This window comes from Geotrypetes seraphini, chromosome 1 (genome assembly GCF_902459505.1).
Source record: "Geotrypetes seraphini chromosome 1, aGeoSer1.1, whole genome shotgun sequence".
In the NCBI taxonomy this organism is placed as follows: domain Eukaryota; kingdom Metazoa; phylum Chordata; class Amphibia; order Gymnophiona; family Dermophiidae; genus Geotrypetes; species Geotrypetes seraphini.
In genome coordinates, this window is record NC_047084.1 from 449865290 (window position 1) to 449885392 (window position 20103).

At 44.1% G+C, this 20103-nt stretch overlaps 1 protein-coding gene across 2 annotated transcripts in view; it reads left to right on the forward strand.

Moving 5' to 3' along the window:
- Positions 1-20103, forward strand: part of BCAP31 (B cell receptor associated protein 31) — a 62706-nt gene that overhangs the window by 31751 nt on the left and 10852 nt on the right. For both annotated transcript variants that reach the window (XM_033920978.1, XM_033920986.1), the window contains exon 5: positions 19697-19832. In XM_033920978.1, coding sequence (XP_033776869.1) covers positions 19697-19832 — 136 coding nt within the window. The remainder of the gene's footprint in view (positions 1-19696; positions 19833-20103) is intronic.

Below are 20103 nucleotides of genomic sequence, written 5' to 3' on the forward strand. Positions count from 1 at the left end.
TGCAAATCTTGCAAATATGAATCCCAGATTTGTATAAATAACATCTTTCGCTTTCTTATAATTCCAGCATCTCTAGCTTCCCAAATGGCCAACTGATGCGATTGGCAAAATAATTTTAATATGTTGACTTGAGTGCATGTGCTAAATCAGAACAGATTTTTTTTTTTTTTTAAGAAACAAATTAGTCAAAAACAGAAATAATACAATACCAGTTTTAACATCTTTCAAGAGGTTCAAAAAGTGCATAAGAAAAACTAATATATCAGAAAAAATCCTTTCAAGAATTCAGAAATTAAATACACCAGGAACTCAAGTTTACCGGATTGTATAATTAGTCCTCAATATAAGAAGCTAAAGCTGTGAATTTAACTGAAATATTTCACTCAATAATATGTACAAAGGAAAATAATGATGTGGCTGGGTGGGCTCTGAAACTTAGGGCTCCTTTTATCAAGCCATGCTAGCGGTTTAACGCGTGTAATACCGCGCGCTAAGCTGTTGGCCGCTAACACCTCCCTTGAGCAAGCGTTGGTTTTTAGGCCAGCGCGGGAGTTAACGCGTGATGAAACGTCGCGCGCGTTAACCCCGCTAGCGCGGCTTGATAAAAGGAGCCCTTAACTTCATTGAGATAATATTTGAAGTAGCAGATCTCACTTTGCTCTTTGGCAGAAATAAACTTTGACAACTGTTGAGGTTCAAAAAAGACATATCTATTCCCCTGATAGACCATCACACATTTACAGCGGTATCTGAGAATGAACGTCTCGCCCAACCACAAAGCTTGGGGTCTTAAAATAAGAAACTGTTTTCTTCTCTTTTGGATAGATCATGACACATCTGGATACATTCTCACTATTTTTGACATAAATGGGGTATCTTTATATTTAAAAAACAGCTTAAGCACCCATTCCCTGTCTGAATCAATAGCAAATTGTACAAGCAGCGTAGCAGTTTCCGGTGCCTCATTATCTGATCTCTCTAAGAAATTTGTTAGATCCAAACTATCAGCTGGTTTGGATTTTGAGCCTTAACTCTACTTGGTAAATAATAAATTTTTGAGAGAGGCGGATATGAGGACTCAGCAACTTTCAAAACTTCAAACAAATATTTCTTAAATGTATCATGTGCTGATATAAGTGGTAGCTTTGGAAAGTTTATAATCTGAAGATTACATCTCCTGGTCATGTTCTCCAGTAATTCTACTTTGAAATTAAGATTCCCAATAGCCTTAACCCAAGTTAAGGCCTGGGATTCTATAGTTTTTACTCTGGTCTCATATCCATTCACTTTATTTTCCAGACTAGATAGTCTATTTTTTTGAATCCAAATTTTCTGAAACAACCGTTGTGTAACGTGCTGTAAGTTGCTGCATTTGGGTCCCCAAAGAGAATTGTAAGTTAGATATTGCATCCCAAAGTGTTTCCATATTAAAACCCTTGGGTGTTTGCATGGGTAGAAGCTCTATTCCAAGACTCTCTGGTGGAGACAAAGTACATGTAACCTCGACAGGAGCAGTATTCAGTTTAAGAAAATAAGAACATAAGAATTGCTGCTGCTGGGTCAGACCAGTGGTCCATCATGCCCAGCAGTCCGCTCATGTGGCGACCCTCTGGTCAAAGACCAGCGCCCTAACTGAGACTAGCCCTACCTGTGCACGTTCTTGATCAGCAGGAACTTGTCTAACTTTGTCTTGAATTCCTGGAGGGTGTTTTCTCCTATGACAAACTCCGGAAGAGCGTTCCAGTTTTCTACTACTCTCTGGGTGAAGAAGAACTTCCTTACGTTCGTATGGAATCTATCCCCTTTCAACTTTAGAGAGTGCCCTCTCATTCTCCCTACCTTGGAGAGGGTGAACAACCTGTCCTTATCTACTAAGTCTATCCCTTCAGTACATTGAATGTCTCGATCAATCTCCTCTGTTCGAGGGAGAAGAGGCCCAGTTTCTCTAATCTTTCGCTGTACGGCAGCTCCTCCAACCCCTTCGGGGATCCACTGCTTCAATTCCTCCGATGGCTGTCTTGGCTTCTCTGCCTCCTGTGCAGAGTTGACTACCGTACTCTTCTGATCGGGAAAGAGAGCGCTCTGGGGTGTTTCCTCTTCCAACTTCCCCTCTAGCGCCCCAGGGCGACTTAGAGGATTCCACTCCGCCGGAGATAAAGATGTACCCTCGAAAGAGGGTGCCGATGCTTCAGCTTGTGTGCCTCCCACAGCCAAGGAATGCTACGCATTCGAGCTCCGCGCTTGAGAAAGGCATCCATCGGGCCTGCAGAAACCACAAGTTCCTCCAGGAAAACATAGGGCTTAAATTTCGTCTTCACCTTCGAAATGGTAAGGTAAATTACTCCCCAGCAGGTCTCAACACAAGCTATAATATGTCTAAACTAACTGCAATGAGAAGAAACCAAATATCCATTTATGGTCTAAATATAAAATCTGAGAAGAATCTACTATATTAGAATAGATCACAATAGTTTGAATTTATAGCAATTGTGTCACCTCCTGGCCTTAGAGGTGGGGGTGGTTTGGGGTTGTTGGGGGGGGTTTAATGATTTGAATAATTATAATAGGAAAGAATATGATTTTGATGAGTAGTGTTACCTGTTATTTCTTCTTTATTGTTATTATAATAGTGAATGGGTTGGGGATAATTTGGAAGGCAGGAAAATGTTATTATAGTGATGTATATGGCTGCTATGATGTAAGATTTTGAAGCTTTGTATTTTGAAATATTTTAATAAAGAATAAAGGATTAAGAAACTGCAAACTATCCAAATACTGCTATCAGAGTCCTTGTAAATGCTCGAAGATATGATTACATTTATCCTTTTATAAAGGAATATCACTGGCTACCCATTAAATTTCGCTTTATGCATAAGGCTTTAACGCTTGCGTATAAAGCATTACAATCGGGTCAATCAGACTATTTAGGAAAATTATTAGTTCCCTATAAGCCTTCTCGTAGTCTACTTTCACTGACTGCTCATTTGGTATGTCTAGCATCTATGCAGAAGTCTGCCATTTTTTGCAGCAGTTCATTGCCTGTGGAATTCCCTCCCAGTCATAATTTGTTCTGAGTTATCTTAGAACAAATTCAGATCAATAGTTGACTCATCTTTTTGGTTTAGCATTTTTATGAGAGGATTGGTGACTTAGGATCCTGTTTCTTTTGGCAACTATTTAAACAAGATTGTTTTAAAAAAAAAAAAAAATTTGTTTTTAGTTATAAATTATTTGGATTTCATTTTAATTTAATTTTTCCTTTTCTTGTCTTTGTCTTTTCTTTGCTTTCCTATTTTAAATGGCATTCTTTTTGTTTCTTGTTTTTATATATTTTGTACACCGTGCTGTTGCTAAATTGAAGTGCGGTTAAAACTAGAGAATGACACGGTGGCTGTTACCTGTGGCTAGCCACGGGTAACCACCGGGGGTAGAAGAAAGGATTGGTCGCTGCGGGTAAGGGGAGAAGGCCATTTACTGCCCCGTGGAGTGGTGAATGGCCTTGTCTCCACATGGAAGAGAGGGAATGCGCGCGGACACCGATTGCACTCCCTCCATACTGATAGCTGCCACCGCCCGATCGCCGCTGAGCATCTCTCTCCCTGCTCCTTACCTTTGCAGCAGGCAGTTTCTCTAAATGTGCTTCCTACCAGCAGCTGGAGCGTTGAAATTGCGTGTGGCTGCCGTAAAGGTCATATCTGAGCAACCGGAAGTTGCATCAGAGATGACCTTTCCTGTAGCCACACGTGATTTTAACACTCCGGCTGCTGGTAGGAAGCACATCTTGAGAAATTGCCTGTTGCGAAGGTAAGGAGCAGGGAGGGAGAAAGGGAGGAAAGGTGGAGTGGAAAGAACATACCTGGGGAAGGTGGGGTGGGGAGGAACAGACGTTGAAGGGACCTGGAGAGGAACAGACACTGAAGGGAACTGGGGAAGGTGGGGTGTGGAGGAACTGACGCTGAAGGGAACTGGGGAAGGTGGGGTGGGGAGCAACAGACGCTGAAGGGACCTGGGGAAGGTGGGTTGCAGAGGAATAGATGCTGAAGGGAAATGGGGAAGAGAGAGATTCCAGACTATGGGAGAGTGGAGGGAAGAAGATGGGTGGCAGACCAATTGGGGTGGGGGTGGAGGGAGAGATGGAAGGCACAGTAACAGAGCATATGGAAGAGACAGAGAAGGCAGACAGTGGATGGAAGGAAATGAACGAGAAGATGCGGAAAGCAGGAACCAGACAAAAAAGGTAAAAAAAATAAAAAAAAAAAAAAATATATATATATATATATATATATATATATATATATATATATATATATATATATATATATATATTTTTTTTTTTTTTTGCTTTAGGTTAAAGTAGTATATTTAGTTGTGTTGATAAAAATTTATAAACAAATCCCTGCCAGCTGAACATCTTTCTCTAGTTTAGCAGCCAGAACTTTGATTTATAAGGAAGGAATAAGCTAAATATTGCAGTACTGAGGCTTGTATGGATGCTGCGGGAACAGGGTCGGTGGTTGCGGGGATGGCACAGTGACGGGGACAAATTTTTTCCTCGTGTCATTCTCTAGTTAAAATGTTTAATAAACATAATTAAAGTTTGGAATTTGTTGCCAGAGAATATGGTAAAAGTTTGGTAAAATATGCTAAAAGTTTAGCAGGATTTAAGAAAGGTTTGGATAATTTCCTAAAAAAAGTCCCTAAGCTGCTATTAAGAGGGACTTGGGAAAATCTACTGCTTATTTCTAGGATAAGCAGCATAAGATCTGTTCTACGTTTTTGGTATCTTGCCAGGTACTTGTGACCTGAATTGGCCTCTGTTGGAAACAGGATACTGGGCTTGATGGACCTGTGATCTGTCCCAGTATGGCAACACTTACGTATTAGCTCGGGTAAAAGAATCCCTTTGCATTACATCTTGCCCGTATTTCTTAAATCTGGTTAGTCTTCCAAAATCTTGACACTTTCAGTAGACTGGTTAGAATAGACATATCTGCAAATTGAGCCATATTCCAATTGCTTCCCCCACTTGTTCTGTTTCTTTCAGTACCCCCTCCCCCATTCCTTGGGTTTCTCTAAATGTGTGTTGATACTTTTGAAACTTATTTTTGATCTGCCCTATCCTACTTTGGCAGAGAGTGAGAGAACCAGGTTTCATTCTCCATGATTCACTCCACTGAAATGTTATCTCCCTTTGCAGGCTGCTGCTTGGGGTGAATTATGTAATTCACTGCGTTCTGCTAGCAGTATCGCTTTCATTGCATCATGTATAAGATCCGTGCTACATACCCTCTGCCCTTTCTCCCTACTTCCAACTTGGGTAGGATTAACCTTTGCTCCTCTTTATCCAGAGCTGAATAGTGATGGATTTTACTGACTGGAATCCCACCTCATTCCACTGTCAAAATTCTGTTTTCCATTCTTCTCTTCAGGGCATATGGAAATCTTGATCCAAAAGAATTAAAGATCCAGAAACTCTTGGGATGGTTGCCATCCGTTCTGTAAAGATTTTGGGCCAGATTCAATAAATTGCACCCAAAGTTAGGTGCTGTTAAAATGCACACACTAAGTGCCAGTTCTGTAAAGATGGCTTAGCACTAAGCAACCTTTATGAAATAATGCGTAGCTCAGATTATTGCACCCAACTTTGGATGTGAGACTTAACACCTACTGAAAACTAGTGTAAATCCTTGCACCCAACTGATAGCAGCTAGGCACATAAATCCAAGAATTCTAGAACATTGGGCAGGATTCACTAAACCTTCAAACCGTGTGCGATCCATTTCCGTTTGCATGCCGGCCGACTAATTCAGTAAAGGCCTTCATGCAAATGGGGGACGATCGTTAACATGCCCCCTACCCACACCCAGAGCAATCCCCGCTCATGCGCACACTCTTTCCTTTCAGATTATGCTTGAAAAGCCATATTCTCATGACCCCCCCCCCAGAGCTATTGTTAGCTATCTGCTATGTGATATAGATCCTGTTTCCAACAGAGCCAGGTCTTTTGGCAAAACATCTGTTCTAATGGTAGTTAACAATTCTATAGCCATAGCTTTGGTCTGTGCTTAAGTCTTTGATCACTTCGCTGAGCTGAGGAAGATTAGGGCCAACAGAGATCTTAGTAAAATCAGGATTCATTTCCAGTTCAGTAGCAGAATCCAGCATTTTTCCAATGGGACCAGCCCGTTTGTTGCTTAATGTCTTGCCATCTAAAGCAGTCGCCAAGTGTCTGAATGCTAGTTCATTTGTATGTAGGTTACAGACAATCCACACCTACCTCCTGACTCCATATAAATTATGTAATGTTCCTCTTTCACCACGTCTGGATATGTTTTGCCATTTCTTCTGCCTTTAACGTGACCCTGGTATCATCATCATGACCATCAGAGAAAATGCAACTGATGCCATTCTGCTGCAGTTCCTCCTCAAAATTTGCATTCAATTTTTTCATAATTCTCGCCTGAGCCCTCTTCACCTTGTTGTTATCAATCACCAAAGCAGTGTCCAAGTGAGTGAGTCCTGCATCAGTAGCAATCTTTGCTGTCTCTCTCGGTCCAGTATGATCTCTTAAACTGGCATGGGCTATGTTGGTTTTATCCTCAGTATTATATTATGGCCTCTTCCTAGCTTTCTCTAGAGCAACAGGATCTTCCTCCACTTCAAGCAAAGATCTTTCCATCATCTCTTGCTCTTCATTTCATTCGTCAATGCTCCTTCCTTTCTTCTGTAGTTCTTGTCGTCTGATCTCAGGGAGGTTGACTGGTCCAATCTGAGATCCCTCCTTTCTCTCTTTGACGTTTTATAAAAACTAACTCAATCACAGGAATCTCTCTACTATAGTCACAAAGTATATGTATTCCACTGACAGGCAGAATTGCATGCATCTGGCATCAGTACAACTCTTTTAATTCATACCTTCAGGTAAGTATGTCCATTAGTGTGTTCAGCTTCTCCACAAATCTGTCTTTCTCCTTCAATTTTGCTCTACCCACAGAAACTTTGTTGGCTTGTTCCCACATGGATTTCACCTTTGCTTTAATCCTAACATGGATTTTTATAACAGGACCACTGAATTTTGAGTTTGCTTTGTACCACTCCGCCAACTAAAATGCTTCCGTGCTTACTTTTCAGAAAACAATTTCACCCATTTACTCCATGCGTTTGTACTATCCCACTTAGATTACTGCAATGCTCTACTAGTGGGCTTACCAGCAAAAACACTCTCCCGTCTACAAGATGTGCAAAACGCTGCAATCCGACTCCTAAAAAATTTGGGCGTTCGCAACCATGTCACCCCTACACTAACATCCATGCACTGGCTACCTATCCAAAAACGATGCGCTTTAAAGTCTTAGTGCTAGCTTTCAAGACTTTCTACAAAATGACACCAAACTACATAGCATCAAAACTTCAAAATTACATCCCCGATAGAGGAAGTGATGTCATCGCCACGGATGGGAGCTTGAACTGAGAGCTCCTGTTCAGGCCGGCGAAATAACTATCATTTTGGTGTGAAAACAGCGCAAAATTTTTGTCCCCGGGGGCTGGTGAGGCATGTGAAGTCGCAGCGATCACTATGGCAACGCGAAAAAAGTTGCCCGGCGACAAACCCGGCCAGCGCACGATGGAACAAGCGCTGAGCCGGGCAACACGTGGCAGCATGGGCCCTGAAATTTGCAGCGGGGAGGCAGCGAAATCGAGCAGGGCCCTGGCGGCTGTGGCGGATATGGTGGAGGATCCGGTGTCAGAGTTTGCTGATGGACCCGCTTACTAAAGCGGATATGCAGCGATGGATCGCAGAGGTAAAATCTGTAATTTCTGCGGTAGCGGTGCAGGTTCGGGAGGCGGTGCAGGAGTTGCGCACCGACCTGGTGGAGGTGGGCACGAGGGTCGAGGTGGTGGAGATGCGCATGGATAGCTGTGAGGACAGCGTAACCGGAATGCAGAGATCACTGGAGACGGTGTCTGCGGATTACCAACTTCTACAGGATAAGGTCGAGGACCTGGAGAACCGCACCCGGCGTAACAATTTGAGGGTGCGGGGCCTGCCAGACCTGCCTGAGTTTAAAGATGTTCGGGCTACTACAATCAAGCTGATCAGGTGGCTCCTGCAAGACGACACATTAGAGCCGGGACTGGAGCGGGCTCATCGTGCGCTGGGACCCAGGACACTGGATCAATCGAAGGATATAGTGTTGTGTCTTCAGAGCTTTGTCCTTAAAGAGCGGATTTTCCGCAGAGCCCGGGAGATGGGCACAGTCACCTGGGAGGGACACCGGCTGGAGTTTTATCAGGATTTAGCTGCTGGCACACTCCAGAAACGGCGGGCGTTCAGGGAAGTGACCAAGGCTTTGCAGCGCAGCAATTTGCGCTATCGCTGGACTTACCCTTTTGGTGTTGTTATTACCATCAACGGAGTTCACACCAGAGTTACCACTGTTCGAGAGGCTCGTGGGCTGCTACAACAAGCGGGTATTGAGATCCCTGAGGAGGCTGCCCCGGCGGGAGGTGTAGTACCTGGCCAGGGTGTGCGTCCTTCTACCTCCCGCTGGCAACGAGTGGAAAATGGATCCCGAAGCGGGAGGGGTGGCAGAGGGGGTGGACCCCCTCATCGGGCCACTGCTTCGTCCTCAAGTGCTCCTCCCTGAGAGCTGACTGAATGTACTTGTCTATTTCCTGTTTCCAATGCCAGTTTCGGGCCTCGGCGGGGGGTCCTTGGACTCCCCTCCGGAGGACTGGACAGTTGAATCTTTCTCCTTGGGAGAGTGTTGTGTGGGGGTTATACATTACCTGGTTGGGGATGGGGGGGGAGGGGGACGTTGAAGGTTTCAGGTGGGTGTTAAATGGGAGGTAGTGTGGAGTGGGGGAGGGGGGAGTGTAAAGGGTGACATGGGAACTTGAGGGACTGGTGGGTTGGTGTATGGGGGAATCTTGTACACTTCGTTTTTGATAGTTGTTGTTTGTGTGAGGGATGTGTGTAAGGGGCCGTGGAGATGGTTCACTTCTTTATATGTTGGTGGGAGATCTGAGGACTCTCACTGTGGGGGAGGGGGGGTGGTGGGGAGGGATGAGGGGGGAGAGGGGGGGATGGGGGGACATACTTGTTGGGGTTGGGTTTGCATTGTCATTATTTTATTTGGAATATGGGGGCGTTTAAACTGGTTTCTTATAATATTAGGGGTCTCAATTCTCCCAACAAGAGAAGGGCCTTCTATAGGGAATTGCTCCGTTTGAGGGCTGATGTTTGCTTTGTCCAGGAAACACACTTACTGCAGTCCCATGAATCCTTGGCTGGAAATCACAGGTTTCCGCAGGCCTTCTGGGCTTCCCGGGTGGGCACTTCTAAGAGGGGTGGGGTGGGAATTCTTATTCGTAAGGGGATCCGTTGTGAGGTACGTAGGGTGGTGCGGGATCCACAGGGCAGATACATTATGTTGGAGGCTCCGATTGAGGGGGTCTTGTACTCCCTGGTAAATGTATATGCCCCTAATGAGGGTCAGGGGACCTTCTTTCGTGAGTTAGTCCCTCAGATCCTCAAGTTTAAGGGGGGAGCTCTGGTTTTTGGTGGGGATTTTAATCATACAGTGACCCCTCATTTGGATAACTCAGGGAGGGCGGATCAATATGGGAGAAGGGATCGTAAACTGTTGCGGGAGGCATTGGCCAATCTGAATGTGATGGACTGCTGGAGGTGGCTACATCCTTCGGTTAAGGACTAAACTTACTTTTCGGGAATACACTCCTCATATTCTAGAATTGATTATGTTTTTGTGGAGCGGGGACTACTTCGGAGGGTGGAGTCTGCGGGGATTGAGTCACTAACATGGTCGGACCATGCCCCGGTGTGGTTACGATTCCAGGGGGTGGGTGGAGGCTCGGGACGGAAATTTTGGCGTTTTAATGATAGTCTTTTAGATGACCCAGAGGTGGGAACACAGATCGAAGGGTGGATACAAGACTATCTCAATGTAAATGTGGAGTGTGGAGCTTCATTGGAAGCGGTTTGGGAGGGGTTTAGGGGCAGCTTAATAGCTCTGGCATCGGCCCGACAGCGTAAGCGGCGGGAGGAGGCAGCGGGCCTGTTAACCGAGATTGGTAGATTGGAGAGTTTGCATAAGCGTTCTCCTTGGAATGTGACATTGCGGGAGCGCTTGTTTCAGGCCCGTAGGGATCTCCAGGCTTTAGACTTGGACAGATTACATCATAACTTACAGCTCCTCCAGCAGAGATATTTTGAGTTGTCTAATAAAGCTAGTCGACTGGTTGCGCACCGTCTTAGGGTGCGACAGACGCGCAACCAGATCTTGTCACTCCGAGCGGCTTCTGGGGAGGTGTTGCAGACTGAGGATGCTATCCGTGCTCGGTTTGTGGAATATTATTCCCAGCTTTATACCCCGGAAGATCCAGGGCCCTCGCGGGACCAGGACGCTTACTTAAATTCAGCAGAATTGCCCCAGATTACACAGGTTGATGGGGCGCGGTTGGACCGCCCTCTTACATTGCTTGAGGCTCGTAGCGCGTTGCGTTCTATGAAGCTTGGTAAATCGCCTGGGTTAGATGGATTTACTGTCCGGTACTACAAACGTTTTCAAGATCTGCTACTACCTCCTTTATTGCGTTTCCTTAACTCTTTACAAGGGAATAGTACCCTCCCTTACTTTATGCGCTTGGCGGGAGTGACGGTGTTAGCTAAGGAGGGGAAGGATCCCCTCCAATGTGCTTCCTACAGGCCGATATCCTTGCTGGGGGTTGATACTAAGATCTTCACGCGATTTTTGGCGGATCGATTGATGAGTTGGATACCTCGGCTGATCCATCCAGATCAGTCGGGCTTTGTGGTAGGCAGACAGGTTGGTGATAATACTCGTAGGGTCTATAACTTATATGATAGGGCGAGGGGGGGGGCGAGAAACGGTGTTTTTATCTATTGATGCTGAGAAGGCATTCGATAGGGTAGCTTGGCCCTTTTTATTTCGGGTGCTAGAATCGGTGGGGTTGGGCCCACGCATGCGGGACTGGATTCGGGTCCTGTATAGTGGCCCTTTGAGCTGCATTAAGGTGAATGGTGGTTATTCAGAGACTTTCTCTCTGGCAAGGGGCACACGTCAGGGGTGCCCGCTTTCTCCGCTCCTTTTTGCTTTGACAGTAGAACCCCTGGCGCAGAGAGTGAGGATGAATCAGGATATTAAGGGGGTTATGGTACCGGGAGGGGATTTTAAGCTGGCCTTGTTTGCGGATGATATTCTGTTCACGGTGGAAGAACCTGCGACCTCCCTGCCGGCTATATTAAGGGAGTTGGACATTTATGGTGGGGTGTCGGGTTTTCGGGTCAATGTTGGTAAATCAGAGCTCCTCAACATTAACTTGCCTGAGGACCGGGTGTCCCATTTCCGAGATCGATACCCGTTTCGATGGGTTCAGCGCTCTTTGCGATATCTCGGTGTTTATTTTGGACCGCCGGGAGTGGATTTATATGATCTTAACTTTCCCCCGCTCTTTCGTCGTATTCGCCAAGATTTGCTTAATTGGAAAGATCTGTATTTCTCTTGGTTGGGCAGGGTGGCCGTTGTGAAGATGATGATTTTGCCTCGTTTGTTGTTTTTATTTCAAGTATTGCCTCTTTGGGTGGGTAGAAAAACGCTAGAGGGGGTTCAAAGGCAAATCTTTAATTTTATTTGGGCTGGTAGGCGGCCAAGGGTGAGTAGGAAGGTCCTATGTATGGGGAGAGGGGATGGAGGGCTGGGGGTCCCAGATGTGGTGAAATATTATCAGGCTGCTCAGCTGCGCGCCCTCTTAGAATGGCAGACGCAGACGCTGAAACTGTGGGTGGGAATTGAGCAAAATTTAAGTGATGGGGTGCCTTTATTACATAGGCCGTGGGTACCTGGTAGGGCGCGACTGGTAGGGGGGGTATCCTCAGTAGTGACTTCCTTGAGGGTATGGAATCAGACCCGAGCTTGTTTATTGGGGGGTAGGAGACATTCCTGGTATACTCCGTTGAGACACAACCCTGACTTCCCACCGGGAAGGGATGGGGGAGTGTTTGTAGACTGGGAGTCACGGGGGTTTGGTGTGTGTGGGACAGTTGTGGGACCCGGTACAGGGAGGTGTTAGGCCCTTTACAGAACTTAGGGGTAAGTTTGGGTTCGGTATACGGGATCTGTTCCCCTACCTACAGGTTTTGCATTATATTAGGACCTCGGGTCTACTGGGTGACTTGAGGGGTGGTAAGATGCCCTTCGAGCTGCTATTGGGCCCGGTGCTTCGGAGGGGAGCTCTTTCTGCAATATATAGGTGACTTAACGGTAGGGGGGCCTCCCTTCCCTACATGAGGGCCTGGGAAGATGATTGTGGTTCGGTTATTCCCTGGGATACTTGGGGTGACATATGGGCGGAGATCTCCTCGGCGGGGATTTCTGCTTTGCTGATTGAGAATGGTTACAAGGTTCTCTTTCGGTGGTACTATACCCCTCAAGTTGTGGCTCATTGGCGGGGAGGTGCGAGTGTTCTATGCTGGAGGGGCTGTGGGGAAGTGGGTACCTATTTTCATATGTGGTGGCAGTGTGGGCAGGTGTGTGGCTTCTGGACTGAGGTCTTTGATCGGGTGTCCCGGATCTTAGATGTCCAGATACCGGCCGATTGGCGACACGCCTTGTTGTTTTGGCATCAATTGGATCTGGCTGGGGGTGACTCTTTGTTTTGTAAGTTGACATTCACTGCTGCTAGATTGGCCATTGCCTCTTTGTGGAATCAGGCGCTCTCACCCACGTGGGCCCTGGTGGAGCAACGTTTGCTTACTTGGCAGAATCTTTATCATTTGACGGCCTTGCGGCATGGTAAACTACATGGTTATGCTCATGTGTGGCGCAAGTTTCGGGCTTCTGTGGGGATCTGTGGTAGGGGTGGTCAGGGGCTTTGAATGGGTCTGGGGGTTGGAATAGATGGGCGATGCTTGGGGGGATCACATAACCATATTCCTTTTTAATCTTAGGTATCTGTTTGGAATTGATTACCTCTCAACCATATTGAGAGCTGTGGGTATTGTGCTTTGTCCCGGAGGGGTGGGAGGGGGGGTATTGGTTGTGCTTTGATGGGTATTCTAGATTGTTTTATTAGACTGAAGGACTTGCACATGTCTATGCTGTTGATTTTAATTCTATGTGCTATTTTGGAGTGTGGTTTTCAGCTCTATGTATTTTTGTTTTTGCCTTTCATGTGCAATTGTTCTGTACTGTTTGGAGTGTTTTTCAATAAAAGCTTCTCAATTGAAAAAAAAATTACATCCCCAACTGATCACTGAGATCCCAAACAGAAAAACAGCTGGTCCTGCCACCAGGCCCCTTACTCGCGTCAGACAGCCCAAAGACGCTCATATTCTCATTACATATCCAGAATGTGGCACATCCCCCCATCCATTAGATTACTAGACAGTCTTTGGAACTTCAGTAAAGCTGTGAAAACCTTCCTCTTTACAAACCCAGCTCCTTGAAGACCCACGTCTACACCCTGGACAGATGGAATCCCAAAAACACCAACTAATATATCACATAATGAATCTCGCATACCACTGCAAATATAACCTGAATTATTACCACATTCTCTGTCAACAAAGATGCACCCATCTGCAAAGAAAAACTACTTTACTCCCTAGTATATCTACACTGAAAATGCTGCAATTTAAACCACCCTATGTCCACTAAGTCTGTATGTTATGTCTATACTGTAATTGCTGTAATCTAAACCCCTTTGTCCATGCTGTAAAGTCTGTGTCTCGCTAAAATTTGTCTTACCCATACTTTGATTGAAATCCTGTATCCCATTCTGGGCTCCTTTGGGAGGGCAGGCTAAATAAATGACTAAATAAAATTAGGTCATTGACCAGTTCAATACTGTCATTTTGTCTATCTTGATCACTGATGTCTTTTAAATATGACCCATATCTACAAGGGGCCGCTGAAAAGTTCTCAGCCCAGCCAAGAAGAGAATGATGTGGAGCCATGAAACTTACAAGTTATTCCACATTTTTCTTGACACTTTTTGTTTCATATAATTAAAAATGAAAAGTGTAGAATAACATAAGTTTCATGGCTCCACATCATTCTCGGTTGGGCTGAGAACTTTTCAATGAACTTTCGGCTCATGAGGCGGCCCTCAAGTCAAAGACCGGTGCTCTAAATGAGTCCAGCCTCACCTTTGTACATTCCAGTTTAGCAGGAACTTGTCCAGTTTTGTCTTGAAATCCTGGAGGGTGTTTTCCCCTATAACAGACTCCGGAAGAGTGTTCCAGCTTTCCACCACTCTCAGGTGAAGAATTTCCTTACGTTTGTACGGAATCTATCCCCTTTCAACTTTAGAGAGTGCCCTCTCGTTCTCCCTACCTTGGAGAGAGTGAACAACCTGTCCTTATCTACCAAGTCTATTTCCTTTAGTACCTTGAATGTTTTGATCATGTCCCCTCTCAATCTCCTCTGCTCAAGGGTGAAAAGGCCCAGTTTCTCTAATCTTTCACTGTATGGCAACTCCTCCAGCCCCTTAACCATCTTAGTTGCTCTTCTCTGGACCCTTTCGAATAGTACCGTGTCCTTCTTCATGTACGATGACCAGTGCTGGACGCAGTACTCCAGGTGAGGGCGCACCATGGCCTGGTAGGTAGCATGATAACCCTCTCTGATCTGTTCGTGATCCCCTTTTTAATCATTCCTAGCATTCTGTTCGCCCTTTTCGCTGCCGCTGCACATTGCGCGGACGGCTTCATCGACTTGTTGATTAGAACGATCCCTGACAATTGATAGTTTAGCTACAGGTAGTTCTCTGCCTGATCCCACCAAATGATGTCTTCTTTAATATTAGATTATTGCTATGATGACACTGTTAAAAAAATTGTGAATGAGAACATGAAACTGTTAGTGTCAGTATGGATAAATAAGTAAGATAAATTGATAATTGAGGCACAAAAGGCATTAATATGCAATGCAAACACACAAAAACTATCGGAGCACTTTAACATATTTCACTAATTTGTGTATTTTGCATAATTTACTAGAAATTCTAGGTAGGTAAATAACATACTACACAAAATTTAAAACTAGTTGTTTTGCAAATGAAATTGTATCATTTTTTCACTAGTGATTTTTAAAATTGATATCTCCAAAATTGACACACCCTATTACGCATTGCAGTCAGATTTGTCATTAAGTAAATATGATTAATTATAGTCACTTAATACTTTCTGAGAAGGAATGTCAGTAAGAGGCCAAACATAATCGTACCAAAGCCACTAATATTTGGGCTCCATCCTCCAATCCCACCACTGGCCCATTAAGTAGGAGAACATGCATGAATGCCAACACTAGATTCCTGTAGTTTTGCAATTTAGAGCAGTGGTTCCCGCCCTTCCCAACCCTGTCCTTTAGGATCACCAGGCCAATCGGGTTTTCAGACTAGCCCTAATGAATATGCATATGAGAGATTTGCATATAATGGAAGTGACAGGCATACAAATCTACTCTGTGCATATTCATTAGGGCTAGGCTGAAAACCCGATTGGCCTGGTGGTCCTCCAGGACAGGGTTGGGAACCACTGTTTTAGAGCACTCCCACCATATAGAAACTTTCTTGAATTAAAACAGTCTTTGTCTCCACCATCTCTACTTGGAAGACTATTCTACACACCTACCACCCTTTCTGTGTAAAAAAAAAAAAAAAAAAATAAGTATTTCCTTAGATTACTCCTGAGCCTATCACCTCATAACTTCATCAGCCTTATCTTTATCAGCTTTTATGTATTTCTCCCCTATCATAACTATTCACCCACTTTCTTGAGCAAAGCTCAGTCTTCCAGGTACAGTACGTAGAATTTATTTACTGCCTTTTTGAAGGAATTCACTGAAGGCGATGTACAGCCAAGAATAAGTCAAATCTGAGCAATACACAATTACAATAGTAAAAATATTCAAATACAAAGTTTGGCATAGTATTTTAATGGACAGAAAAGGGTATAGGTAAAGGAGGAGCATATACCGTAGATAGAAAAGAGAGAGTAACAGAAGTTAGAAAAATAAAGGAACTAATTTTTTTTTTAAAATATACCTTTATTAGATTTTCAAACTACAATTATGCAACAAGTAATTTATATACATAAAATATCGCAAGACAAGCACAATAAACTTTCAAATATTAACATACAATTAAATTTTCCCCCACCCTCCCACCCAATACTCAAATAAAATAAAACCCACAAGAAACTATCCATATATACTCTGAATCAAGTTCCAATGCAACTCCCTTCCCCCAACCCCCCCTACCCTGGATGTGTATGTTTACAAGCCTATAAAATAAAATCAATTATTCTTCCTTACAAAATTTCGCCAATGGCTCCCAAACATCCATAAACTTTCTTTAACTAAAGGGACTAATTTGAAGAAAGTTGCACATGAGGTCAGGATGGTGTTTGAAAGTTAGCTAGAATAAAAATGGATAAACATGTCCTGCCAGTGTCTTTTTGTTACTTTTTCTGTTAAAAGCCTGGGTAAAGAACAGAGCTTTTACCTGCTGCGGAGACAATGTTGTGTTAAAGAAAGCCTTTCAGGGAGTGCGGGGCTGCTCCGGAAAAGGCTTTCTGGCAGGTATCACTTTGTGTATTGCCCTTTGGAGAGAGTGTGGTTAGGGGGACTTCTTGGTAGGACCTTAGTGACCTTGAAAGTGTAGAGGCAGATCCTTTTCCTTAAGTACTCTGGGCTACTTCCTTTCAGGGCCTTGAAGATCAGGCATACATTTTTAAATTTAGCCCGGTATTGTACTGATAGCCAGTAAAGATTTTGCAAAAATGGTGTGATGTGGCCACATTGCTTACAACCTTCTATTAGTCTTGCTGCAGCATTCTGAATCAATTGGAGCTGGTCTGATTCCAAAAGGTCTGTACTAGAGAATGGCACGGTGACAAAATTAATCACCGTTTCTGTCTCCGCGGATAACTGCGGGAAATAATCCCATGTCATTTTCTAGTGTCTATTTCAACCTCAGTCCTTCTACACCAGCATTCTTCAAAGCAAAGCTTGCGGGTCAGTGGTTGTGGCCATTCATACTCTGATTCTTCCCTCTCTCCTTAAAGAATGACATGAAGATGGTTTCCCGCGGTTATCTGCGGGGATGGGAACGATGATGAATTTTGTCACCGTGTCATTCTCTAGTCTGTACCATCTCCAATTGATTCAGAATGCTACAGCAAGGCTAATAGAAGGTTGTAAACAAAATGACCACATCACACCATTTTTGCAAAATCTTTACTTGCAGTACACTACAGGACTAAATTTAGAACTGTATGCCTGGTCATCAAGGCCCTCAAAGAAAGTAGCCCAGAGTACTTATGATTTGCCTTTACACACTCAGTTGTACAGCATATTGTCCCTTTTTATACTTTAATGATAAAATAATAAATGTTTGAGATTTGTGCAAATGAGGGCAGAGTCCACAGGGACGGAGACAGAGCTCGTGGGGGTGCGGACAGAGATGGAGCATCCAGGGATGGGACGTGGACAAGTGCCTGTGGGGTGGGACAGAGCTTGCGGGGGCAGGGATAGGGACAAAGTTTGTCTCCATGTCATTCTCTAATTATGACCAACACCTCTACACAACAGAGTTACACAGAAGTCTGTATATGATCCATTCCATCTCATCCATTCTTGAACCATCATCAATAAATATTCTTGTACACTCTTGTTACCTCTCACATGGACTACTGGAATGCTCTCTACTCAGGACTTTGACAAAAAAGAAATGTGTCATTTGCAATTAATTCAAAATATGGCTATAAAACCTATCACTGGCAAAAGAAAATATGATCATGTCACACCGCTTTTGAAATCTGCTCATTGGCTCCCAAAATCATCTTGCATTTAAAATGTCTATTCCTTATTCCCACTTTTTAAAAGCATCTCCTAATTCCTTATTCTCCGTCCAGAACACTTCACTCTACTCAACAAAATCTCTTAGTTATTCCTTCACAAAGGCAAATATTTTGTGAAATGATGAGATCATCCATATTTTCAATAACTGCCCCAACATTATGGAACGCCCTTCCAATCCACCTCCGGATGGAATCTTCAATAGATAAGTTCAAAACTTTGCTCAAAACCTTCCTGTTCGCTGCTAACCTGGTCAGTCGGTCTCTGCCGCGAGTTCCGGCTTTAGCCGCTGAGCGGTACCAAGCAGGAGCGCACTTTGGCACTGCTGCTCGGCGCTAAGCGGCTTTCTGAATGGCTCCTGTGAATTCTCGTGACCCCCCATTTTTTTTTAATTTTTTTTTTTTGGGGGGGGGGGGCAAAAATCCCGGTTTATATTTGAATATATAAGGTAGATAGCAGGTGAACCTCTTAGAACAGTCATATAAAATTTTTGAACTAGAGCTTGCAGGACCTCACACCAGAATCCTAAAGCTAACTAAATAAGAACTGGGGTTTAGAAAAAGCTAGTCAGCATGAAGTGAGTTTTAGCTTACACAATTCTTTTATTGCTTCCCACCCAATGGAAGTTGGAAATAATTGTACAAAAGGAGTCAAGAATGTTTGTCTAGGGGCAAAATAATGCTCTGAAAACTTAAAAGAAATAGGTAAAAAGACACAATGGGTTTCAAAATGGGCCAAATAAGATTGAGGGTTACTGAGATATAAAGCTCCCCCCCCCCAAAAAAAAAAAAAAAGTCAACAGTGCATTTCCATGGGAAGTTCCTTCTTCTGCAACTTAGAAACCTAGGAGTGAAATGTAGTAGTTGAAAAATGGGGCAAGGCAGTTCACAAGGTAGAATTCTCTCTACTGTGCTCTGCCAAACCTGCAAACTGCCCCCCAACTCAAACTATCCCTTGCAACTACCACCAAATTGGCACTACCCCTGAAAATTATCTAACAAAAAAATAAAATCTATTTTCTAATCCCACAGAAAACCCTAATCCCTAAAACTACCTGCACCAACACGACACCCCACATACTGCCCCCAAGCCCAAAAACTATCCCCTGCAACACCCCACAAATTTCAATTTTAGTCCCCCAGAACTACCCCTGTATGCTGTGGGCAGGGCCAGATTAAGCAGTTGGCAATCATTTCACGTACTTTGTGTTCACATGTTTAGGGAAGGCCCTGTGTGATTTCTGTTCAGGATTCAGGGAGTTATGATAGACAACGTCTGACTTTTATCAGAAGTCAGCTGAATTCTATATTTAATGTCCACAAGGGAGAAGGATAGGTAATATGTCCTGGACATTTTCAGAGTTTTTAAATCCTCTATCAGCAGTTCTCTAAACCTCCCTCACCCCCCCAGCCCCTTGTGGAGTGACCCTACTCTGTCTGCTTTCATTTTAACTAGCAGTAGAGTATAGGTAGGGTTCAGCCAGTGGGGGAAGAGCACCGGAAGGCATCATTTGTTCCGGAGAAGTTCCTGTGTTATAGAAGTGAAGTTTCTGCATGTGGTATGGCAGAAGAGAAACAAACCCCATTGGGAGAAGCCGTTCCAACCACTGCAGTATACCTACACTGATTCACTGTAACCTAGGGCCTAAATAATTGTACCTTTCAAACTGTCTTCTCTTCTGATCACACCCACTTATGCATTTATATGCAGAGGGGTTGGAAGGAATTCCATGATCAATGTTCTACATGCTTTTCCTACTATTTTTTTTTTTATTATTTATACATTTCCTACAGCTTGTTGAGGCGACTGGTGACTCTCATCTCCCGGCAGGCCACACTGATGGCTGCCAATGAGGCTTTCAAGAAGCAGGCAGAAGGTGCCAGTGATGCAGCTAAGAAATATTTGGAAGAGAATGACAGGCTAAAAAAGGTAGCTGACATCTCCTGGCAATGCAGAAATGGCATCATGGTGGGAAGAGTGTATGTGTGTGTGGGATGATATTTTATCCCTATTGCTGCCCCTTCATACTAATGTTTACATGCCGTGTTTGTGCCAGCTGGGGCCTGAAGAGGAATCATTAGCCTGAAGTAGTTTTTTTTTTTTAACAGCAGCTACATAGTTTGTGTTTTCAGAGTACGTTGAAAAAAGTTACAGCAGTATTAAGACCCACACAAGTACTTTCAGTGCACCTCATTCCTGC